Genomic DNA, 25,287 nt, shown 5'->3' on the forward strand with positions numbered 1-25,287 from the left:
ATTTTACATGTTAGTTTGTAAATTAAATAATTATTTTTTATAAATAAATATTCACATATGGGTTCCAAGCTCCATATTTGGAGCGCAATAGCACCAATTTATCCTGAATTCTTCTATGTGTTAGTTTTATTATAATTTTATATGTTTGTTTGTACATTAAACAATTAATTTTTATTATTAAATATTCATATATGGGTTCCAGGCTCGATATTTGGAGCCCAGTAGCACCAATTTATCCTGAATTCTTCTATTTGTTAGTTTTATTATTTTACATGTTAGTTTTACAATTTTATATGTTTGTTTGTAAATTAAATAATTAATATTTATAAATATATAATATTTAATTATTAAATATTTGTATATAGGTTCCAGGCTCGATATTTGTAGCCCAGTAGCACCAATTATATGTTGACTATAATTGGACAGAGTTTGTGTTTGATCTATCAGTTATTTTGACGTATTTTTTAGTATAAGAGATATTTAAACTACAGGGAAACTACGCTAAAAGGCGCTACATTTTACTACGCTAAAAGGCACTACATTATACTATGCTAAAATGCACTACATTTTACTATGCTAAAATGCACTACATTTTACTATGCTAAAATGCACTACATTTTACTACGCTAAAATGCACTACATTTTACTACCTTAAAGGGCACTATACTACTAGCCTTTAAGCAAATAAATAATTTATACCAGATAAAACACAACAAATACATTTAATCACAAAACATTCACAAAAATACATATAAAACAGTAATACTAATTTATTAATATTTTTATTAACAAATAATAACGATTTCACAATTTTTACATATTTTTTACAACATTAATATCTTAGTTCGGATAAAAATAACATACCAATTTAATCGCAAAAAAATACAAAACAACATACAACACATTCAAAACAACTAATATGCATTATTTATACGAGTTTGGACACAAACTAAATCGGAATACCTTGATTGATGTTTTTCGGAAAGTTGAAGATTTGAATATTTGACTCCGAAATAAGCAACCCATAACAATAGAAGGCTTGGCTAGGATGTGGGGCCAACTTTGATTAGTTTTTGTGGGACGGTGGGGTACACTCGAATTTTTATCAAGCTAATGGGGAGGGGGGACCGCTGTTCGTTTTTAAAAAATGGGGGAAAATCGCTTCTGTCCAGAACGTGGGGGGAAAAGGGCAGGAGACGATTCTTATATAGGTATAACGCGGTTTCTTACTGCATTTTATATAAAACGCAGTAATGAACCGCGCTTTATATAGCTGTCTTATCAGCTTTCAGTAAAGTGCGGTATTCAACTGCGTTTTATATAAAACGCGGTTCATAACCGCGTTTTATATAAAATGGTAACTTTATCTTTTACACCTAAAAAAAAATTTGAATCCAAAAGAACCACATTTCGATTTTGGACTCTGACCGCTAATGCCTAATAGCCTAATAGTAGACTAGACGATTTGAATTTGTTTTCGTTTCTTCTTAAACTTTTTTTAATTGTTTATGCCTATAATATGGGTACGACAAGGAGATTTTATTCTTTATCTTTATGACGTGGCATGCACGTGCTGGAAAAATGATGACATGGCAATGGCATGTCATTTTTTTGGCACCAAAATTTGACTTTTTGGTGTTCTTTATTTTCTTGACAGCTAACACATAATGTAGTGACTTTATTATTACAAAATATAATTGTTTGACTTTAGTATTACAAAGAATAATAAACTTTTGGCATAATGATAAACGTTTAATTCTTATAATCTTAAGCAAGGAAATATGTTTTCAGGTAGTACATTTTTTCCACTATCATATTATATAATTGAACACCTTATGACAAATTAATACAGTAGTCATTAGCTACTATTTTAAATGTTATGGTAAAAACTTACCATTATTTGGACCAAAGTAAACCAGTTTATCATGGATGAGGTGAGAATATATACTCCCTGCACAGTGGTGAAATCAGGAATTTTTTTAAGGGTGTTTAAACTTGAAATAAGAAGAAAAAAACTCCAACAAAGGGTGTTCAATATATGTTATGCACCTCTAAAATAAAATTTTACTTATATACACAGTGTAATTTTTCATTACAGGGTGGTCAATTGACCACCCTAACTTAAGTGTGGCTTCGCCCCTGTCCCTAAGGGTGTTCGTCGGTCGGTACGGTACGGTATTTAGACATTTCGGTTCGGTATTTTCGGTATTCGATTTCTTAAAATGCAATACCAATACCGTACCTAATTAAATTTGGTATGGTTCGGTTTTTCTCCTTTCGGTTTCGGTTTATGTGGTTTGGGAACTTCGGTTTATTCGGTTCGAATACTAACTAGTGCGTAGAGTCATAGAATATAATATTCTGAATTAAAGTACTCAAAAGTACAAAACTAAAAACATTTGTTGACAAAAGTTTTGTCCAAAACTAGCAAATATCAACTTAGAGAGAGAAAACTGTACATAAAAGAATAAATTTGATCATTAGAAATATCTTGTTACTAACTTAGAGTTAATTGATGAACTTAGAGAATAAAGGAAAGTAAAATTTTAGATTTTTATATTTATGTTATAATTAATAATAGGTGTATTGTATAATATAATATATATTTCGATACGGTATCCGTATTTCGGTATTTTATTTTAAAATATCAAATACCATACCTAATACCAATATTTTTTATAACTTAAACCAAATATCATACCGAATACCAAAATATCGAATACCAAATACCAAAATTTTCGGTTTCGATACGGTAATTCAGTATTTACCAAATTATGTACAGCCCTACTTGTCCCTGCATTTTAGTTTATATGATATTGTTTGACTAGGTATAGAGTCTAATAAAGAAATAAATACTTTTGAAATTTATGACTTGAAACAAGTGAGAAGTATTTGTGTGAGTATAAATCAAATCTCAAATAAAAGTTAAAATGAGAGTTTGAAGTTACTCCCACCATTTTCTTTTACTTGTCCATTTTACATTTTGTGCTCCTTTAATAAAGTAATTAAGTATTTATTTCACTAAGTTATCCTTATTAATGGTACTTTAAAAACTAAGTGGACTAGTAGTATCCCAATTAATTTGGAAAATAGTTACTTAATGATAAGCTTATATAAAAAAAAATCATCAATTCTCTCTTAATTTACTAAAATAAACAAATAAAAAAATCTATTATTTCCTTAATTTACTAAAAGGAAAAAAAATATTTTTAAATATAAAAATATTTTGTACTTTTTCGGACAAACTGAAAATAAATAATATTACATAAAACAAAATTTGAAATTCAACCATGAAAGATATTTCCTTACCAGAAATCCTGATATTATTATTCAATCCCAGATTCTTGAAAATTTTTTTTTTTTTTTTTTTTTTGAGTGTTCAAAACCATAACTCTTATCCTCTTCACCATTAACACAGCTCTAAAAATTCTTGAAATGTTGCAGACACAATCCTTCATCTCATCCAATTACTTCTTCCCTCTCTCTTTCCCTCCCAACCCCATCACTTCAATTCACAATTTTTCCCACAAACCCAATGCCACGCGCCGTTCAGTCTCAGTCGTTAAATCCCACGCGCCGCCGTCACAGTCATGGCTTGCTGAGGCCCCAGATGAAACTGTTACCGTTACAACCGACGCGCCACCGGAGGAGGGACCCATTGAGCTGCCTTCTTCAATAACGGATATATTTGCTACTTCTGATGACCCTTCTCCTCTTCAAACCGCCACCAGTCTTCTCCTCACCGGAGCTATTTCCGTTTTCCTCTTTCGCTCCATCCGCCGCCGCGCTAAACGTGCTAAAGAACTGGTAAAGCTCTCGTCTTTACACTCTCCATTGTGTGAATTTTGCATATTTTCACTAACTCAAAAATATATTTGTGTGACCGTATTTGACTAGAGACGGAGTTGAAAGAAATAAATAAATTTAAAACTTGTAGTTTAAAAGTTGACTAGGAAGATGTGGAGGTCGAGTATTAGGGTTCTAGGTTAGAGCTAGTTGAGTCTTGCCTTACTTAGTAGTTAGTAGCAGGTAAGGTTTTTGTCTAAGATAGCTAGTGACAATATTATGTCTTACTATTTCGATTTTTGGTGCATGACCTATTTACTAGCTATCGCTTTTGCTTTGTATCTTTCTTTTGGATTTCATGTTGTTCCTATTTTTTCTATGGTTTCTGTGGTGATACTAATATTGTCTCCTTTTGTCCTTTTGTCTTTTTATTTTCTTGAGCCGAGAGTCTTTCTGAAACAGCCTTTCTACCCCTTTGGGGTAGGGGTAAGGTCTGCGTATACGCTATCCTCCCCAGACCCCATTAGTGGAATTTTACTGGGTTGTTGTTGTTGTAGTTTAAAACATGCCATAGATATTTGTATGGCTCTATACTCATGTTGTTAAAAGGTAAAATGAAAAGTTTATAGTTAAATTTCTTAGAGTACTAAACAAGAAAACGTATATTCTTTTTGGGATGGACTAAAAAGTAAATTGTGTCATATGAAATGGGAAGAGAGAGCAATATTTATGTGTTTGGTGCTGGATAAAGATATTACAAGTCCCATATTTTATTGTTAAAAATATTTAAAATGTTTGACAAATTAACAAAAAGTATTGAATTCTCAAGAAGTAATAGTATCATATAAAATGGAGCAGCACAAGGTTATTAGGCAATGAATTGATTGTACATGTAGTGGCGTAGCCAGAAATCTCGCCAAGGGTGTTCAAACTTTAAAGAACCGAATAATTTTTTTTCTCGATGAATGCGTGCACTATTTTTTTTAAATCAAACTAAGCTACATTTAGCTAAACAATAAAAACACTTGTAATCAAAACTAACATAAAAAAGATGACAATAGAAATTTACTGATAAAAGTAAGCATAAAATCAAAGGAAAGAGAGAATCGAGAGGATTTGTAATATGTAGAGAGCTGTTGTTGAAGAAATTTTTGTAAAGCTTGACTTTTAAATTATAAAATTTATTTAAGAAACAACATTTAATTTTTAAAACTACTTTTAAGATTAGTTGTTTGTTTTTACGCAAAATTTGAATTTTAAGAGTTATTTATTAGAAAAAAATTCAGTTTAAAAAGGAGTCAGATAGACCACATACGGTGGTATCCGTTTAGTTTGGCAAACAAAATGGGAAAATATATATATTTAGATAGAGATTTGAACTCGTGAATACCCTAGACTACTCGAGTGTCTCACTCAACTATATTAAGGGTGTTCAAAAAGTAATATTTAACTATATAAAGTAATATTTGATCTTTCGGCGAAGTGTTTGCCTGATCACCCTTGCCATAGTGTAGCTACGCCACTGCTGTACATGCTTTCATCTTCATGTTTTTCCTCTGTTTATTTTTAATTTCATTGATATGATTGTGGAAGTATGAGTAAGTATGTCACTCCTTAGCTTCAGTTCTTGTTCAGTTGATTGGATGTGCATATATATTTGACATTATAACATGTAATATGAGGAGGAGGCATAATTTACTCGTAGGACTTCAGTCCCAGTTATGACTTAAGGTATTAGGTGAGAATATATGTTTGTTTTGTGAAGCTTTAATGTAGTAGTATGGGGCTTTCTTTTTGGTGGTATTAGAAACTTAGGTCAACAGGGGCGAAGAAAACGTTGAAGGAGGAGGCAATGGAGAGTTTGAAAGCTATGACGCCAACACCAGTTGACGCCAAAGCTCCACCTTCACCTGTTCAAGCACTGTTGGGAGGTTTAACAGCGGGTGTTATTGCACTTCTCCTTTACAAGTTTACTACCACCATTGAAGCTTCTCTCAATCGCCAGGCGCTTTCAGATAGTTTCTCGGTTTGCCTCTCATTTGCCTTTGAATTTGCTGTTTCTTTGCTCCCATTTTTCCATTGTTACTCCCACTATGCATAGTAAGTTGAGTAAAGATTCAGACAACTCATTCAGAATAGGAAAAAAGGGGAGCGGGAGAAAATCCATACCATACTTCTATTGTTTACCATTTGATAATCATTCGTTCGTTGTTTTTGTAACAGGTTCGCCAGATAACAATAACGATTAGGTAGTTTCTAATATCTTTCCTTTATACTAATGCATGCATTACTGGTGAAAGATTATGAAACCTTCTTATTTAAAAACTGTTTGCAGAACTATTATAAATGGAATATGCTACCTCGCAACATTTGTCTTTGGCATCAACTCTGTCGGTTTGTTCCTTTATTCGGGTCAACTTGCCTTGAACTCTATCATGGGAGATTCTGCTAGTGAAGAAACTAATAATAAAGGTGAAGCACAGTTGAGTTCGAAGGATCCAACATCAGCACGTCCTGTAGATAGCACTGAAGCGAACAGAGGCGACGGCAATAAAACATCTGAGGATACAAAATAGTGCAAGAATATGATTTAGAAATGAAGACCAGGTTTAGTACACCACTTTTCCATTATTTTGCAATTTGTACATTACGATTCCATTAATTTTTGCAATTTCCAGTTAGGAAAAAACATAAGAATAGGATGAGACAAATTTCTGTGAGTAGATTTGACTATTAGTTTGTGGACATATTACAAAAGTAGAATTACTTGATGCTTTTTTTTGCTGCATGGCAGGAGAAAATAGGAAAACAACATTCTTTTCTTTTATCATCATAACTAATCGCTTTCATATATATACCTCCAACGGGGACCAACCATTTTGTGGGAGTTGTGAGCTCTGGGTTACAGTAGGGTTGCTAGATGGAGTAAGAAAATTGACCTGATGTTTTGAAGTGAAGGCAAATAGGCACGTGATTTGAGGCTGAAACGGAAAATTACTGGCCTTGTTGTGGGATTTCTTGTTCAATTTATATGCTTTCCGTCATAGTTTATGTTTGCTCTGCTATCCGAGGGTACATCTGTAACACTAAATGATACTATGGGCCCCTAAGGTTTAAACATGCTGCCACCACAGAAACAATAGCCATTGCCAAGATATTCCTACTTGCAGTGGAATACATGCTCCTGTCTATGCAGGGGCGGCAAATCTGTTCAAAATATAGGCGGCCTTTTTCTTGAAGTACGACATAAATAAGTTGGATTACATGCAATTGTAGTGTCAAAAGTTCCTGATCTCCTATCAAGAGCACAAATATAAGACAGAAATGTCATTCTGATGGACAACATTCCCTTCTTGCAGCCAGACCGCAACAGAAGCAGATACTAGCCAGTTTATGCACAAGATTCCTGTAGGTGCATGAGGCTGTTCGAATCAGGCTATAAAGGCCAGCAGTGCCAAATCAGGAGGTGTTGGATTGGTTAAGGCCAGATGACCATATGTTCGTTCATCCATCTTCTTTTTGGTGAAGTCAAATGATTTAACGACTACATCCGTCCTCAACCAGTTCATGAAGTATAGTGCGATATGTAAATGCCAAACAGAAGTTGTAGGAGCCACTTGAAAATATTTGTTTCCAAGAAATAGGATCATTAAACAGCAGATAGTGAAGTTGGTGATGATCTTGTATGTTGTACACTTTGTATATTCTTCTAGTTGTGATACTTGTGAAATTTTCTTGTTGCTTTACCATACTCTAGTGCAGTGGTTACCATTGGACTGTTCTGATTTGGCTCCCTTGTCTCTGAATGTAGTCTGCAGCTTGAATGAAAGTTATCATCTCTTGAATAATTTTCTTCAACTAGTGTTGAAGTTATGTGAAAGCCAAGGCATTTGATTTTGTGTCCAGGGAATGTTGTACTGCAACTAGGGCTGTGCATAATTTTGTAAATACCGAATTACCTTACCGAAACCGAAAATTTTGATATTTGGTATTCGATATTTTGGTATTTAGTTTAAGTTTTTTTTAAAGAATTGGTATTAGGTATGTTATTCGGTATTTTAAAAATAAAATACCAAAATACCGATACCGAAATATATATTAAATTACACTATACACGTATTATTGATTATAATATAAATAATAAAGTTCTAAATTTTACTTCCCGTTATTTTTATAGTTTTCTTTAACCTTTACTACCTTTTTTCCCACTATACTTGTCTTTCCCCCTTTTTTCGGGTTCTTACTAACCTTTCTCCCGTCTAGGTTTAGCATTTGGGTTTCCATCTTTTTCCCATTATATTATAATATTTTTATTTTCATATTTGTGAGTACCTCATTTAAGAATATTACATTCTATGGCTTTATGCATTAGTTAATATTTGAGCCTAACAAATCGAAATTGCCAGACCGAATAAACCGAAATTGAAAGGAGAAAAGCTGAACCATAACGAATTTAATTAGGTATGGTATTGATATAGTATTTTAAGAAACCGAATACCGAACCGAAATGACTAAATACTGTTCTGTACCAACTGAGGAACACTCCCAACTACAACCATAATCAATGAAGCGGAAAAAATTGCTAATTGGACCAAAGATCCAGTGCAGCAAAGTATAGCCTCCACTCACTACTTTATTGTTGATGATCACTGACAAAACTCCTCGGTCCTTGGCTTCAACCTGCAGATTTTTCAGTAAGACGTTGGTATTTTTCATTACAATTTGATTACCAAAAACATGTTCCGGTAAAGAGTCTATCGAGTAACTTTTTAGGTCAAGAAATTCACAATTAAGAACAGGAAAAGGAAGAAAGGCATATTAAAACTCATGTAGCAAGAAGAATACAATAGTATCGGCTGATGATGATACAAAAGATAAGAATCAGAGTTCGGGTTACAAGGGCAGATCTAAATTTTTTACAAGTCTAATTACTGACTGACTGGAGCTACTAGTAAAAGTCCTTGAACTATTCGTGCTTTCAACAACATAAGGGAAGGAGGAATCCGCAAGAATAAGTTTTTATCCAGCCTCCTCCAACTCCGGGGCTTCTCTTTCCCTAGGAATCCTAACTTAGTAATATTGACTACACTGACGATGTTTATAACTTTTGGCGACAAAGATTTGCTTATACAGATGCATTATCATGATCCATGGAAGCTGCAGTTGCTCCAGCATCAACATGTTCCTCTTCCTTAGGCTGCTCCACTGGTGCTTCGGCTGGCTTTGATGTAGAATCAACCGGAGGTTTAAGAGTAGTTTCAGCAGGAGGCTCCTCTGATTCTTCAGCTGGCTTCGACGTTGAATCAGCCGGAGGCTCAAGAGTTGTTTCAGCGGGAGGCTCAAGAGTTGTTTCAGCAGGAGGCTCTTCTGGTGCTTCATCTGGATTTGATGTTGAAGGAGCCGGAGGCTTAAGAGTTGCTTCAGCAGGAGGCTGCTCTGGTGCTTCATCTGGCTTAGTTGTTGAAGCAGCCGGAGGCTTAAGAGTTGTTTCAGTAGGAGGCTCCTCTGGTGCTTCATCTGGCTTCGACGTTGAAGCAGCCGGAGGCTCAAGAGTTGTTTCAGCAGGAGACTTTCCTGCTGTTTCAGCTGGTGCTTCAACAGGAGACTTCTCTGGTGCTTCATCTGGCACCTCAGTTGTTCCAGCTACAGGCTTCTCTGTCATTTCTTCCATACACTGGGTTGTTGTTTCCACCAAAGTATTTCCTGTTAGAGAATCAGTACTAGATTTCTGCAGCTGCATAGGAGCAACATTGGGTACTGGCTTGGTGGTGTCCTCCGGTGCAGGCTGTTTTTGTGTTGGTTCTGCTGGTTTTATCCTTGATTCAGTTTGAGCTTTCTGTGTTGTTTCAGCTGGAGGGTAGACCTTTGTAGTGTTGCCCCTTGTGATGTCGTTACCTATTTTCTGCTGCTTCAGAGATTCAGCATTTAGTTGCTGCAACCTATAGTCAGTTTCAGGCCGACGACAAACCTTTCTCAGAGGAACAATCTCCTGGATAGGAAAAGACTCAGTCAATTAGATGTCTCAAATTCTATAAAACTACTAACACCCATGGATGAAAACTAGATGTCTCAAACATAAATGACCAACATTAAAGGTAGATAGTGTACCCCACTGCGCAGCACAAGGTCTATAAAAAACCGACTTACATGCGACAAGCATCAGATATTACACCTAAACATTTTGAAGTCACTTTTTAACTTCAAATTTAACATGGTCCTCTAAGTAGAAGGCTCAGATATATTCCAAAATAACCAGGAATAGATAAGAATGCAAAAACTTTCAGCTGCAGCAACTGTCGATAGTTAATACCACCATGTTTGAAAATGGCTCCCTGACTATTCAAAAACCACTTGGCTGCATTAGAATAAAGTTGGCCTCCAAGTCATTATTCTGTTTCTTCTAATGGATGGGCTATACGGCCACAGCCCAGTCCTAACCCCCTCCCTCCCTTTGCCTAGTTCCAAGTTTATCTTTGTTCTCCCTCATAAACTAGGCTTAGCCTAGGATAAAAAACTATTAGAACGTCCCATACTACACTTATGTTCAGTCTACTTGTAGCACCACATAATATCTGATCCATCATAATCACTGGTCTTTTCCTTAACCTGTTCCTGGTATTTTATTTCCTCAATATTTTATTTGATCAATTTCGTTTCCGTTATTCCAGCTGACGTCTCTCAGAGGGCAAGTGTTACTAACCATGCAAAGAAACAAGAGGTGATCTCTCTTCAGTTGCTGATTTCAGCCAAATGACAACTGTAGAAACTAACGTATCATAACAGATCAATACAAGGCTAAAAACAGGAGGCATGATAAAAAGATAGGAATAATAACCAATCTGTAAACAGCAGTTGTCAAATTTACAAGAAAGATGCAGTTTTTAACGAGCGATCTGACTATTTGTGCATATTTGCTGCTAAAGCTGTTTCTTCCTTATGAACAATTGTTTTTTTGTTAGTAACAAGCAACAAACAATTTTACCAGTAAAGAAGCACAAAGTGGTCAGAAATCTGAAATAAAATGAGGAAAGCTTAGGCCAAAATATAGAGATAAAAGCAGAAAATTACAGAAAAAAGGATTAATTGAATACCTCAGACTGATCATGATCATAACGAACCAGAAACCGACAACGGCAACCTCTCACATCATGTCTGCGTCTTTGAGCATCAAGGACATGCGCATCAAAGTACAGAGCCTGCTCTTTGCCTTCCTGAAAATTATTAGAGCATTAGCTAAATGATGACAGTTTGGTAAGTTTAGCTTTAGCATTTGACCCCATAATAAGATGCACCTGGAAGCAAAGAATCAGATCGCCAGGGAGAACTGCAACACATTCTGACGATTCACATGGAAGGGATCGCTGTCTTACGTGCTTACGTACATTTACCCACTCATCCTCCTCTGCTCCAAACCCCGCAAATCGAACCAGAACTTCCTGAAATTAGAAGTTTATCACCATTAAGAGGAAAAAAGGGATAAGGTAAAACAGACTGGAAGAAGAAGAAGATATGCACAAGGTAAATGAAACAACTTCATGGAGATAGCCTCTAGTTTTGGAGCATGTTACTAGGGGTGTCAATGGTTCGGTTCGGCCGGTTATTTTGTAATTTTGTACATATCAATTTTTCGGTTATTCTATTATGTATAGCCAAAATTAGACTTTTCGAAACCGTCCCAATTATATCGGTTCCTCTTCGGTATCGGTACGGTTCGGTTAATTTTCGGTATTTTTTAAATATCATATAAAAGTCACTAGTAGAAATAGAATGCAATAACATACATACTTTTATAGTACTTCGCAAAACTCTCTAGATATTTTTAAATTTTAAAGGGTGATGAATTAAGAAAATATAAAAGATGGCTAGAGTATAGATCCATCAACTACTCTACAACAGCGTAAATGAAACTAAACAAATTGATATAAAGAAAATATAAATCACACGAGTGGAAAGATATTAACCATGATGGAACCGGGACTCAAGAATAAAGTCTATAGAAGATTAAATATTCAAAAAGATAAATCTAAATCGTACGAAAGGAAACATAATCAATATATTGTAGTTTGCTACTCATAACCGCTAAAATACCTTGTGTCTTGCAAGTGAATATGCTGGAAATAATTTAGTTTCAATGGGAGTAGCATAATAGGTTTGGGAATTATGTTTTGCGATTATTACTTGTTGGCTTGTAATTGTTTTCATAATTCCAAGACCCAAGAAAAATTTAATGTTTTATTATTTTTGAACTTAATACATAAATATATTTTTCGCATGTAAATTTATTCGGTACGGTTCGGTATTTTTTCGGTTTATTTTCACAAAAAAAAAAAACCTACCCTATTTATCGGTACGGTTATAGATTTATATAAAAACCTACGGTTTTATTAAAAGAAACCTAAAAATCGGTTCGGTACGGTACGGTTCGGTTGGTTTAGTCTATTTTTAAATATCCATTGACACCCCTACATGTTACAGACAAAGACATAGTTTGCATTATGATCCTCAACATCAGACAAAAAGGCCGCGCATGTTACAGAGGGGCTGGAAAACGTAACTAGAAAAGCACCCATCATGTATTTCCTGATTTCTGAAAAATAAGAGGGCTAAACTTGCCTCAACAATCAATAGCAAACTCTATTGGGTAAAAAGAAAGAGCAGAAAGATAATTCTATGCATAATATACAAATTTAACCACCCGGCTAACAATAATATCTTTCATGGAACATTAGATAGGTATCTCTGAGAATTACCGGATCAGCAGTCTCCACAGATCTATGTGATAGGAAGCTTGCTACATCATACCTAAGGAAGGATAATATCATTAAGTGCGGATCTAATGAAGATGGAAATGAAGCAAATGATAGAGCAAGCATAAATGTATAGAATGACTTAAAAGACAAACCATGCACCATCTCTTGCAGATTTAGCTTCAAACTCCATTTGAATGTTATCTGAAGCACTCCTGCCCACATTTTGTACTGCCACTAAAAAATAAGTAGAAAATACGTGGAGTTGGGTTACGACTTGAAAGAAATATAATTAGAGGAAAAAGTAGTTCTTTTTCAAGAGAGAAACAGGGAAAAAATAGCAAAAGGAACCAGCAGATTTTTGCAGTATTATTTTTTTATTACAGTACTTGAAATTTAGCCACATTTCTTATTCACCATTTTATCAACAAGGGTAGTGATTCAGCCACTATTTTCCTAAATATCATTGTTGAAGTATTTTCCTAGAGACGAACAGATTTCCAAAAAATGTATCATCTAGTGAAACCACAAACAAAACTCCTATTTGATGAGATATGCCTTATTCATTCCGAAACAGCCAAATCTAATCACACATCTTCTGAAGATCAAAATCAGTGGACTCTATGTTTCCAAGAGTCAATCTGCTTCCGTTAAACAACAGAGGAGCCTCGTATTCGTGGATCTAGCTATTTGTTCTAATTAATTATCACCATTTTTTGTAATCAGAAATTATAGAGAGTATCCAGCTTCTTAACAATATGACGGCAGTTCACAGGTATCCTCCTCCAGTTAACATTTCATTGCAAGTTCTCATGAATTTACTTTAATAAAATCCAACTCAGGATCAAAATCACATCATCTTTTTCAGCAGTTCAATAATTCTGCCGGCCTACAGAATTCAATTCTGAAAGCACCATCTTCTCAGCTAGCCTGGATCAACAACAACAACAACAACCTACCCAGTGTATTCCCACAAGTGGGGTAGTATGTACGCAGACCTTACCCCTATCTTACCAGTTCAAGATAAGGTGGATACCAAGAAGCTTAAGAAACAGCTTAAACTATCAAAAGTATCAACAAAGATATTATTAGTATATCTTAACAAAGATTACCATACTTTTAGCACATTACACTATCAAAAGTATCAACAAAGATATTATTAGTATGGCATACTTCTGCTCCCTCCAGCTCTAGTTAAGACTGATCAAATGTGCACACTGCCACACACAAGAAGGCCACAGAACAGGGTAACTAGACATATAGCAATCAGACATTCATCGCATGGCAAAATATATAGTAGTAGAATGATGTAATCTTCATTTTGTGTGTGTGTGTGTGTGATAAGGTAATATTTAATTGATATTGTGGGATTAAAAACCCCCGTACAAGTAGTATAATAAAAAGTAGAGAACCTACACAACAGTAGAATGAGGTAATATGCAACTAGCAATAAATGATAATCGTGATAGACAAACATAAGTTGGTAAACCCATTGCAAGGATCACTAAGAAGACTCTTTGCAAAAAACAAGAAACCATAAGAATATTGCTTAACAGTTCTACCTGATGGAGCAGGTAATGGTTGAGGCGCTTGGGGCATTGATTTCACTGTAACTAACAAAAGTCAGACAAGTTAAGGAAGAACAGTGAAAACCGAATATAAGACTCTTGTTAATCATAAATTTTGCGACTGTTTTGAAACACGGTAGTAAATTCCAAATTCTACCTTGAGGAGAAGGTATGGGTAGAGAAGCTTGGGGCATAATCCTTACTGCAGCTGGATCACTCTGAGGCACAGGTGACGACGCACTCAATTTTGCAGGAGTTCTTACCATAGCTGGATCACTTTGAGGCACTGACGGGGTACTAAATTTACCAGGAACCTTAGCTGTTTTTGCTCTAATAGCATATCGTCTATTCTGGAACCAGTTCCAAACCTATGAAAATTCTTTCATAATTTCAGGTACAAAATAAATAGTGAATGGTTATGAAAACATTTTTCATTCAATCATCAGAGGTTCAAAAAAGGAAAAGCCTCTTACTTGTTTCATTTGAACCATAATTTTTCCAGATCTCTCCGCTGAAGAACTAAATAGAAGTAGGTACATTACCATCCAACCTTCATCAGCATATAAAATCAAAGGAACAACTCTAAATATATGGCTCATTAACAACCTACCTAAACTTCTCAGCAAGAGCTACGAGAACTTCACGAGCTGGCATTGTAGCATTATGTGCTTGCAATATAGCTTCCATCTCAGCGACCTGCAATGTTTGACAAATTACTAAGGCTTTCAACACGATTCTATATCTCGCTGTGAAGTTACCAGATGCAACTACTGTACAAGTACATTTAAGCTGTCGGGCACATGCTATTATGCTCAGACTCGGGTGGGCTATACGAGGAGGGTGCGGATCTAGAGGTCGGACTCGCCATCATATAAATTTTAGGATTTGGGGGTATGGATCTGAGTGCGGATACGGATGCTGGGGTACGGAAAATAAATGTATATATAAAGTATATATTTTGACTAGTTAAAGTTATTGAAATAAAACTAATAAATATTATTCTTTATAAACACCTAATATTTTGTTCATAAGATATCTCGCGTAATACAAAAGCATTCTCACATTTCATATAACTATACTTTGATTATATATATATATATATAAACCCTAATATCAAACCATATTTCTCGGTCATAGAATATAGTCAAAGTACCAAACGTAAGTTGACCAAATCTGGTATAGATCCAACACCCACATCCATGTCGTGTTGACATGGGTGCAACAGGGATTTTGAAGAGTCCGTCTATCGGCACAACATAGGTCGCATGTATGGTCAGTATGGAGAAATGTTTTGGTATAATAGTTGAAAAAGGGAAGGATGTATGATAAGTGGGAAAGCTTCTATCGCGTACATTTTTCTCCACGGCTACTTCAAAATTAACAAAAACGTCTCATGTTGACAAGTGAATACTATCATCGAATGGAACTTAAATAGCAAAGGGATGAGCACTTTTTTGAAAGGATATGCATAACTAGTGTAAAGATAGGCAAGCAACAACTAGGGGCATAAATAAGCATCTGGACTTTCCCGCAGCTTTATTTCTAGACAACTCCATATTCCATACGCTTATTGGACGATTACCTCCATTTCTCCAGTATAAACACTTCATCAGGAGAAAGTATGAGTAAGACTTCCTTTCAGTAAGTAATGTCATCTATCTTACTCATGATGTTATTATTTCATAATTCATATCTCAATTTGCACAAGTTTTCAACCTAGAGCTTCGCTTGTAAGGAATATGCAATACTAAGAAATCATGAAATTTTTGGAAACACCAAATAGTTGTAGGAGTTGATATTCTCAAGTTTACTTTAGAGACAATTCTAACTGAGAAGGAATAGACAATAAAGTACAGGATCAAGTCAAGCTTCAAGCAAGAGGAAAGCTCTAATGTAATTTCGAGCACTGGACATTCTGAAGTAGAATTAGGTAGGTTAGATTTCTTCTATTGATTGCATCCACCAGCTGTTGTGTTTTGTTTATGAGCAGATTCTTTGGAATTTAATGAATAAAACTTTACTTATAATTGCTACTCCCTCTATTCCAATTTATGTGGCATACTTTTCTGTTTAGGTTGTCCCAAAAAGAACGACAACTTTTTATATTTAAAATTCTCATTGTACTTTTAGTGAGATGATTTATAGTCATACAAACGTTTATGGATTGTTTTAGACCACAAGCTTCAAAAGTCTGTCTTTCTTACTTAAACTACTTGTCTAGTAAAACAAGGCCACATAAAATGAGATGGCAGGGGTAGTAATCATGGAGCTTAGTTTAATTTGGTTGCTCTGCGCACACACTACCCTCCCTAGACTCCACTTGTAGGTATGTTGTTGCTCCGCGCACCTTAGTACCTTCACTTTAGTGAGGAAACGATAGATAAGGCCGAAGGCCGAGGGCGAGGGCAGAACATTCCTGCCACCTAATGGACATGAATTGTCAGGCTCCAGCTCAACCCCCTTCCCAGCGCACCCCTACAATTTCTACATATTCTAATTATTTGACTGCAATATCTTCAAGAGAATCCTAGATCCTTAGATTGAATGATTTTCATGCTGAAATTTAAGTAAGGGCTTGCTTTCTTCCCTCTTCTGTGAAACCTTATTACATTATCAATGTCAGACACAACACTCTTTTTCTCACGACTCTCTTCAAAGCCTAAAGTGCAGCATCATATGACCACACACATATGCAGGTGGCAGTCGGACTGGCAACATATAGAGGCATCTTTAGCACACAGTTTCATACTTAATGATTAATTTATTGTGTTAACAAATATTTCCTAGTCTTTTTATAAAGACATTTTAAACCCCTTACAGGGACTCATACTTCATGCAGATACGCTACTTCAGGAAAATTCCGAAAATAACTCAACAAAAGCATGACCCAAGGGTCTGTCCTAGCGGTCAATGAAGTAGAGGAGAACCATGAGGTCTCAAGTTCAAATCTCAGTGGAGACAAAAGACACTATGTGATTTCTTCCCATCTACCTAAGTCTTGGACAGGATTACCCGATGCATGTGTTGATGGGAGGTAGTAACATCATCACCGTAACCCAACCAACGCGCTTCGGCTTATCTTTTCCTGGTTTTGAATAATTTAGCTTCATAGTATCACACTTTGCATGTTCTTACGTCACTCCCTACTTTTATGTTTTTTTGTGACTAATTTTACGTGTATTACCTAATTTTAATATTTTTCATTAATTTTTATGCCTTTTTTTATTTTTTATGTTACTTTTTTAACAGCTAGCCAGTGGAGTGCCCACAAGCCGACCCAGACACCACAATGACCACATAATCAAAACTCAACAAAAGCATGAAGTAGTAAAATAGTCTCAATGCAGTAAAAGAGAAACAATTAATGTGAGATTCACAAGTCTGCAACTACAAATTGCATAATGAAAGACAAATACGAAACAGGCAAAAAACAATCAGAAGAAAAATCTATAAATAAACTGTACATAAAACATAGAAGCGGTATAATGAACCAATTGAAGCTCACAAAAATGCTATATAGAGAAAACAACTGGTATTAACCTCAGTGGCGTTGAAACGGAAAGTAGGACCTCCGTTACTCGGCGGTCTTCCCATCTGTTAACGGCGTTAATGGAATACACAGCAGTACAAACTCTCAGAAAGCAATTGAAGCCTGCCGCCGGCGGGAGGAAACGACGGGTAGAATTTGAGAAACGATTAAACGGCCGTGAGAGGGAAAGAGAAGAAATTGGGATTGGATTTGTTTTCACGTAAATATAAGTATTTTCTTTTTCCTTTTTCCTTTTCCCTTTTTCCCTTTTATTTTCTTTTTTTCACGTTACTTTTTCCTTTTATCTTTGGTTTTCTTGATAAATCAATTTATTCTGTTTTTATTCCTTTTAGAATTTAATAGTACTAGAAACTTATTTTGTAATTTTATTTTCTATTACAATTAAAATCTCAAAGCTAGGTAAATACTCCAGTAAAAACTTACCCATATTGGTGTTGGGTACGGCTAAATTTTTATCAAATATCATTAGTCTACTATGAATTATTCCCTCACTTCCTTTTATGCGTCGATTTGCACCAAGTTTGAGAATGTAAAAAAGACTTTTAAACCTTATGATCTTAATCTAAAAGAGTGTGTAACATAATCTTGTGATTTTAAATATGCTATATCATTCCAAAAACAAAAAAAAATAAGAATGTTGTATTAAAATCCTAATAAATATAAAAATTGGTATTCTTTTCTAAATAGGCTAAAAAAAGAGTAGTATAATTTAGAATGGAAGGAATATCTTTTTCTTCGTGGAACAAATCGTATTAAATGAATATATTGGCTTTGAAAAGTACAGATTTAACAGTAAAAACTATCAAGTTGACCATATTATAATTGGTGTCTCAAAATTACCTTAATTATGATTTCACTTTTGGTATTGATTATTTTTTTTCTTGTAAATTAAGAATGAATTATTTTTAAACCGTAGGAATATGAACATCAAATGTAGTGAGAAATCTGACAATTGAGACCAATTGTCGGCTATGTTGTAAGCTCGTGAACGCGGCCCTCTGTTGAATAATTCACCTCTCTTTATCTTTTTTAAGTAATGAAAATGAAGTCAAAAAATACGCTACAGCAAGATGATGAATTTGACCCCATTCACATTCACAACAAATTTCAATGCTTTTCAGTTCACAAGTCAAAAAAAGTCTCTGCAAAGTTTCCATTAATATAAGGTACTACTACTTCATAACATATTTTACAAATTCCAGGAGGAACAACTAACTACATTTAGCCTCGAGGTAGCTTTCATCATAAGGTGGTTCCTATTTGGATGTGAGATAAGCTTGTTTTTGGAATCCTCCCTTGAAATGGCTATCTAGTCTCCATAATCTTCGAGGTTATTGACACGTTCACATTCATCTATCCATTCGCTATATCTGCACCATAGAATTCAGACTAGTTAGTTGATAATAATGGAGAAAAATGTTTTAAAAATAGTCGACAATTTAGAACATAGCAGAATGATGTTTCAACATACTTACATGTCTATAGGCTCAGTCAAAGCTGCCAAAGAAAAAGTAGAGAGCCATTGAACACCACAATTTCACAAGAGATCATACATTCTCAAAAAAAATCGTAATGCAAGACACACTAACAAAAACCAAAAGAATGCACAGGACTGTACACTGCTCTGTAAGTGTACTCATTACCACTTCGAGCTAAAGACTACCTATTCTGATAAGATCCACCAGTGCCCCAAAAGCATTTTAGAAAACCAAAAGCACTATATGAAACTAACCTGTCACAGTGGTACTAAAGCTTTCCTGGCAAATCCTGCATATGGCCTTACCAATTAAGTTCTTCATATCACTGAAACAAATCACAGTATTACATCATAAGAACTAGGCAAAACTACTGCAACAGGTGCAAACAAAACGATTACAAGATACGTAACACAAACAGTAAAACAACAATGACAGCAGTAATGAGTAATGGTGTGTTGAAGTGAAGAAGATTGATATGTGACAATTGGCATAAAAAGAATAGCTCCAACCAAGTTTAACTACAACAAGAAGTTCTAGAAGTTCACTATATCTTCTACTGACACATAAATCTTGGAAACACAACACCATTTAAAGCTCTCCATCGTTATCACCCAACTGAGCCAGGAAACAGAGATCTTCTTTCTCAGGACAAATATTTTCAGCCTATCAATTCTCATTGTAACCTCATTGACCCTCCTTATCCAGATGTTAAGTTTCTAATTTCAGAAATCCTACACTCAAGTTTTTAGGTTAAACTACATACAGGATGGGGTGAGGTACTTTCAATAAATTCCATCTGAATGGTATAGTTACCCTCCATTTGTTTTTACCTGTAAAATTAACATATCTAGTCTACGATTAAGGGATGCAAGATGGCAGCAAAGAGCTTTAGCGTCGAGTAATACAAATATAAGGCTTCAAAATGGATAGTGACCAGACATATAGCATCAAAGCAACATGTCTAAGATTAAAAATTGATGAAGGAGCACTCACATGCGACATTCTACACTGCTTCCATGATTGCAAAAAGGACAACTGAAGACACTGTCAAGTTTGTCCATTCTCTTCTTTGGTGCTGGCTTTGCTCTTGACTTCCTCTTGCCCATTTTTCAACCAAATATCACCCGACAATAGTGTATATATTTAATGATCCTAGATCAGAAGATACCAAAGTTGACTTCAAGATATGGCAGACCGTGAAATACAAACAGATGAAAAAGTAAATTCAAAATTTTAATGACAACAGGATACAACATTGACAAGGCACATAGCACCAATAAAATTGGGACTTTCACCACTAAGTGCAATTAACAGTAAACAGAAACAATTGGGACTTTCACCACTAAGGCACTAAGTGCAATTAACAGTAAACAGAAACAATTATGCGAGAAGACATAATTGAAAAAGTTATAGTTAAGTGAAATATGTGAAGTAAAAGGTTGTCAATCTGATGAATTCAAAATTGTCTAAATTTCTAATTCAATTGTGAAAATGCAGTTCAAGTTACTAATTCATATCTAGTGGCTATTTTCTTATAATAACTTCCAATTTTTTAATCCTAATTACTAGCATATTCTTCTATATATTACATCCTTCTTCTTCTTACCTCCTCCTCAATAAGCTGATAATTTTCATAGGTATTACTTCGCTCATAATCCTTAACGTCTACTATATGTATAAGTTTCATCAAAATTTATTTCGTTAACTCATCTTCTTCTACATAAATATGTTGATTTTGAGAGGTTTAAACTCAAATTTTTATAGTTCAATTGCTTGCTTGATATTCTTCTCTATCTCTACTTCCTTGTTTGTTTCCAAAGATATCAAAAATGCCATATTTCTGGATATATTTATTGTAATTAGGAAAAATAAAAAAAACTAACTTAAATCGAAACCGTATGAATGCTAAATTGGGAATATTGCAGAACATAACTGAGTTTTCCTCCTCAATATATATAACTTTGCCGACTCTAAAAAACCATATATCAAACAAGGCAGAAATTGAATGAGGACAGATACAGGTAATTGAACTGATAGAAGAATTCATAAAAACCTAAAAACCAAAAAAAAAAAAAAAACAGTTTATCGTAGCGCTATAGAACAACTAAAAGACCCTAGAAACGATCAAATAAGAAAATATATATTCATGAAAAATTACACTACAAAAACCAAAACCTAGAGCAATCAAATACCCTAGATAAAGAAGAATCGAAAAAGAGAGAGAACAGAACGATAAAGGTGTGAACAATACCTGCAAAATCGTAATGCGCTTCCTTCACAGAGTTTTTCCAGAGAAAAAGAGTGGGAAATTTTTGTGGTGAAGGGTATTTATAGGCAGCGGAAAGAAGAAGATTCTAGTAATTACGCCAATTTTTCAGAAAGCCCATTATATGAACTTGGGCTAAGCTTGTAGTCTGATATCCATATAGAAGTTAAAGCCCAAATATGAAATTTCTATTTTTAGCCACTCCCATAAATAATAGCAGATAAAATATACTATAATTTTTGTATGTATATTATATACATATAATATAAATATTTTACATATTTTTTGGCTAGTGAATGCAATTAGTTTTGACCGACCCACCGATTTTGTATTTTTCCCTATATATTTTGACATGGCCATTTAGTAGTATCTGCCCAATTAGTTTTTTAAATTAATACCAGAGGGATTTGATTAATTTATATATTTAAATTCAAGGATAATTGTATCTAAATAATATACAAGGAATTAGTTTTATTTTAAAGAGCCAATTTTTTTTGACAAGTCATTAAGGTCAATTAAAATAAACATATCAACATGACTTATAAAAGTGTAATAATCCTTCACCAAAATTTAGTTTAACAGATTATGATAAATTGTTTAAGGTATCTTAACATGCAAAAAAAAAAATGGTAATTTAATCATAAATATTTAGCGAATGAACCATTTTTAGCCATGATACCTTATAAGTGTTAATTTTGATCATAAAGCTAGATATGCTCTAGTAAATTGCAGTATTTATTGTTTATATACATATGCCCTTAGCGAAATATCGTTTATCTTTTTTACCTTTTTAAAATAGAGTTCACATTGGACAAAATAGTCATTTGATAATTTCTCCTATATTTAGAAATAATCATTTAATCATTTTCCTAATATTTAAGTTTTGACTGTTTAATTCCTTACTATTCTAAAATTCCTACACTTTTCAATTCACATTATGTTTCGACCACTTTATAGTCCTTTAGGTTTAGGAGGGTTTTTTAATTAATGAAGTTTTACATATTAATTTTTTATAAAAATATATTAGGATAATGAATTTCAGATTAGGTGAACGGGCACTTCAACTCCTTTTCAATTTGGGAGTCTCCATTTTTAATATTTTTTTTTTGTATCTAAACTATATATACACACAAGATTTTACTTACATAAATTTGTTCCTTATTTATATTAAATAATCTTAATTATAATTCCTTCTATATTGTTTTACTAAATAATATAAAAAGACTGGTTGATCTGGCACTTTGCCTGACGAGTTATGAATTGTTCCTTAGTAGGTGGATTCATTAAGCTTTTCTTTGTCGTTCTTGTTATACCCCATTTTAACACGGGTCAAACTAGAGTACAACATATTGGCAAATCTGATGTTCAATTAATTTTAAGAGAGTCGCCACCTAATTATTTTAAGGTGAATTAGGACACCAATTTTTTCTAAATAACGCCAAAATTAACTCTATTTATATAGTCTATTTAACCTTAAGATTATGGGTAAGGGTTCTAATTAATCCTATAGGAAAGGTTATTAAAGCACCCTATATGATCCGTTAACTACGGTTAACCGGTCAAACTTGGGTTGATTCACTAGTTAGGATAATAAATATTAAAGCCTATTAGTTGAACGTTTGAGGAAAAAAATGATTTTGATAAGTCAAAGTATTTAACTATGTTGAAGACCGCATTTCAAGTTGTGAAATCAAAACGAGATTAACTTTGTTTAAAATTTTCAAACGTGAGAAAGAACAGTTAAGTTAATGTAGTAAACTCTTATAAACCAATTCGTACTTATAGAAAGACCATTTGAGACTAAAGAACGATTTCGGAAACTTTTTAGGGTAATCTGCTTTAGGGCCAAATGTTCTCAATGATGTTTGAAACAAAGATGATTTCACACTAAATTGTAGTTAATACCTTTAAAGAAAATACATTAAGTAATTAAAAAATATTTACTTGTCAGGCTAGGTGTTAATATAGGAACCAGTTTTGATTTACTAGTTTTAGATCTTTAGTTGAGATAAAAAGTTATGTTTAACTAAACATAATTTTGAACATGCAATTCCAAAATGGGTACTAACTCAACTAAATGAGCAAATTGACATGCAAAAATCAGATGACATGAGGGACAAAGATAATAAATAACAAAATGAATAAGGGTGCCATAGGCATCCCCCAAGTGTCTCGCTTGTTTTCTTCTTGTCCATTAGCCTAAGATACGGTGACAATCACACCATGCTCGGGGTTGAGTCTTGCATTAAGACTCGTGTTACTCCAAGTGGATATGCAAATAAAGTAAAAGAAAAGACAAGAATTAGAAATAAAGATATTGGCAATAAACTGAGATACTAAAAAAAAATGGTAAACTTTGAATTGGATTCTAAACATACAACAGAATTATTAACTCACATAAAACAAATATTTTAAAAAGAAAAACTTGAGTAATCTTATACTAACAGATTCATTAGTCTCTAAGTTTAGGCATATCCTCTAATCTAAATATTAAGTTAGCACATAACTTTCCTTGTTCATTTGAAATCTAAAGATGAAACAGATCGATCTAGCCAACATCACTATTAAAACTTAGAACAACATGGTTTCTACTTCCATCTTAAGTCTTAAAATTAGATATTAAAATCCTAGTTGCGTGCTTTCTAGTAAAATGACGAAATGGCAGTAGACTTTTAGGATCCTTAATACGCATTAATACACAAACACATGCATTCCTAATTTGTCTTGAAGTCTTAAAACTAGATATTAAAATATTCTAATGGCATACTATCTATTAATAGTGAAAAGTTTCCAATATAATATGGTAGTACTATTTTTTGAACTAATAGTAAACTAACACTTAACTGCACATGATACTACAAGAAGCAAATTTTTCAAAGCATCCAAGAACTTACTTAGATAAGTTTCCAATATCATATGTTAGCTAGGTCTCCCCAACTTCTTTCCATTTTTTGTTATAAACCCGATTAGGATCATCACAGTAAGTACTTCTACAGAACTGTTGTTTGGAGTGTGAACTAAAAACTACTGCATTTCATAAACTAAAAGTTTTCAGTCTTTGCAAATACATATAGTAACAATATACCAATGTCAAAAAGTATTATTTCTATTGAGCCACTATCATGTACTTAGTCTATTTTACTAGAATGCTAATGGATATCTCTGAAAGAAACTCCGAACTACATATTCTTTGCCACGATCCAAATTCCATTATAGGTTGTGATGGCATCCAACACCGTTGTTAGGCAAGCCAACTCTAATCAACTAGTGAGTTCTCTTTTGTTTTACCAACCAATCCCATCATTTACTAAATCTTAAATTTTAAACAGTCGATATTTAACAAGTTCATAATGATAGAAAACACAACCCAAAATAATAGTCTACAAAGTGTGTGGCAGGAACTAGTGTCACAAGTACTAGGGCAACTAATAGAATGTACAAAAATGCCACTATTCTGCTGCCTGAAACAAAATAGACAGTACATAACCACAACAAAAGAAGAGAAACTCCAGTATGCTGCTGAACGGCTCAGAAGGGGCAGCTCACCGTGAGATCTCGATCAGGTATCAGGAACACATGCCGGACGGATAACTAGATGCACCTGCCTCAGATCCTGTACAGTTAAGTACAGAAGCGTAGTATGAGTACATAAATAACATGTGCCCAGTAAGTATCTAGTCTAACCTCGAAGAAGTAGTGACGAGGGTCGACTTGACAACTACTAAGGTCAATAATAATAATATTTAAATACTATGCTAAGCATGGATAGCATGAATCTAATGACAGTCCAAGAACAAGGAGAAATAAGATATTACTTCTTAACAATATATCAATTTCAGTCATGTCATGTAATAAGTTACATTTCAAAGCATTTGAGCAGTGTAAAGCACGG

At 34.1% G+C, this 25,287-nt stretch overlaps 3 protein-coding genes across 6 annotated transcripts; 1 reads left to right on the plus strand and 2 right to left on the minus strand.

The window, feature by feature from the left end:
* Positions 3,297-7,615, plus strand: LOC109230731. 2 transcript variants are annotated; one of them, XM_019396137.1, is made up of 5 exons: positions 3,297-3,807; positions 5,594-5,812; positions 6,010-6,035; positions 6,122-6,393; positions 7,146-7,615. In XM_019396137.1, the coding sequence occupies exons 1-4, from the start codon at positions 3,436-3,438 to the stop codon at positions 6,360-6,362; spliced, it is 858 nt and encodes a 285-aa protein (XP_019251682.1). In that variant the 5' UTR covers positions 3,297-3,435; the 3' UTR covers positions 6,363-6,393; positions 7,146-7,615. The 2 variants fall into 2 exon arrangements, with proteins under 2 accessions (XP_019251682.1, XP_019251683.1); XM_019396138.1 differs by having other exon boundaries at positions 7,150-7,615.
* LOC109230732 (protein SAWADEE HOMEODOMAIN HOMOLOG 2) lies at positions 8,588-17,859 on the minus strand. 3 transcript variants are annotated; one of them, XM_019396140.1, is made up of 10 exons: positions 17,642-17,859; positions 14,712-14,797; positions 14,575-14,620; positions 14,259-14,469; positions 14,096-14,146; positions 12,689-12,770; positions 12,537-12,588; positions 11,079-11,222; positions 10,878-10,997; positions 8,588-9,772 (listed from the first exon to the last, which is right to left on the minus strand). In XM_019396140.1, the coding sequence occupies exons 1-10, from the start codon at positions 17,693-17,695 to the stop codon at positions 8,912-8,914; spliced, it is 1,707 nt and encodes a 568-aa protein (XP_019251685.1). In that variant the 5' UTR covers positions 17,696-17,859; the 3' UTR covers positions 8,588-8,911. The 3 variants fall into 3 exon arrangements, with proteins under 3 accessions (XP_019251685.1, XP_019251687.1, XP_019251684.1); XM_019396142.1 differs by having other exon boundaries at positions 8,588-9,775; positions 14,096-14,140; positions 17,642-17,858; XM_019396139.1 differs by having other exon boundaries at positions 8,588-9,775; positions 17,642-17,858.
* On the minus strand, positions 18,721-21,454 carry LOC109231753 (transcription elongation factor 1 homolog). Its single transcript, XM_019397384.1, has 5 exons — positions 21,381-21,454; positions 20,123-20,281; positions 19,384-19,454; positions 19,127-19,148; positions 18,721-19,021 (listed from the first exon to the last, which is right to left on the minus strand). Exons 2-5 carry the CDS (start codon positions 20,233-20,235, stop codon positions 18,961-18,963), a joined length of 267 nt encoding a protein of 88 aa, XP_019252929.1. The 5' UTR covers positions 20,236-20,281; positions 21,381-21,454; the 3' UTR covers positions 18,721-18,960.

This window comes from Nicotiana attenuata, chromosome 8 (assembly GCF_001879085.1).
Source record: "Nicotiana attenuata strain UT chromosome 8, NIATTr2, whole genome shotgun sequence".
NCBI lineage: Eukaryota > Viridiplantae > Streptophyta > Magnoliopsida > Solanales > Solanaceae > Nicotiana > Nicotiana attenuata.

Coding starts and splice junctions, on each gene's coding strand:
- LOC109231753 (XM_019397384.1), bottom strand. CDS start 20,235: ATGGGCAAGAGGAAGTCAAGAGCAAAGCCAGCACCAAAGAAGAGAATG. Junction 19,455..20,122: donor AGCAGTGTAGAATGTCGCAT/GTGAGTGCTCCT, acceptor GATTTGTTTCAG/TGATATGAAGAACTTAATTG. Junction 19,022..19,126: donor TTGACTGAGCCTATAGACAT/GTAAGTATGTTG, acceptor TCTATGGTGCAG/ATATAGCGAATGGATAGATG.
- LOC109230732 (XM_019396139.1), bottom strand. CDS start 17,695: ATGGGAAGACCGCCGAGTAACGGAGGTCCTACTTTCCGTTTCAACGCC. Junction 11,223..12,536: donor CTGTGGAGACTGCTGATCCG/GTAATTCTCAGA, acceptor TTCTAATTTCAG/GAAGTTCTGGTTCGATTTGC. Junction 10,998..11,078: donor ATCTGATTCTTTGCTTCCAG/GTGCATCTTATT, acceptor AATAATTTTCAG/GAAGGCAAAGAGCAGGCTCT.
- LOC109230731 (XM_019396137.1), top strand. CDS start 3,436: ATGTTGCAGACACAATCCTTCATCTCATCCAATTACTTCTTCCCTCTC. Junction 3,808..5,593: donor CTAAACGTGCTAAAGAACTG/GTAAAGCTCTCG, acceptor TGGTGGTATTAG/AAACTTAGGTCAACAGGGGC. Junction 6,036..6,121: donor CAGATAACAATAACGATTAG/GTAGTTTCTAAT, acceptor AACTGTTTGCAG/AACTATTATAAATGGAATAT.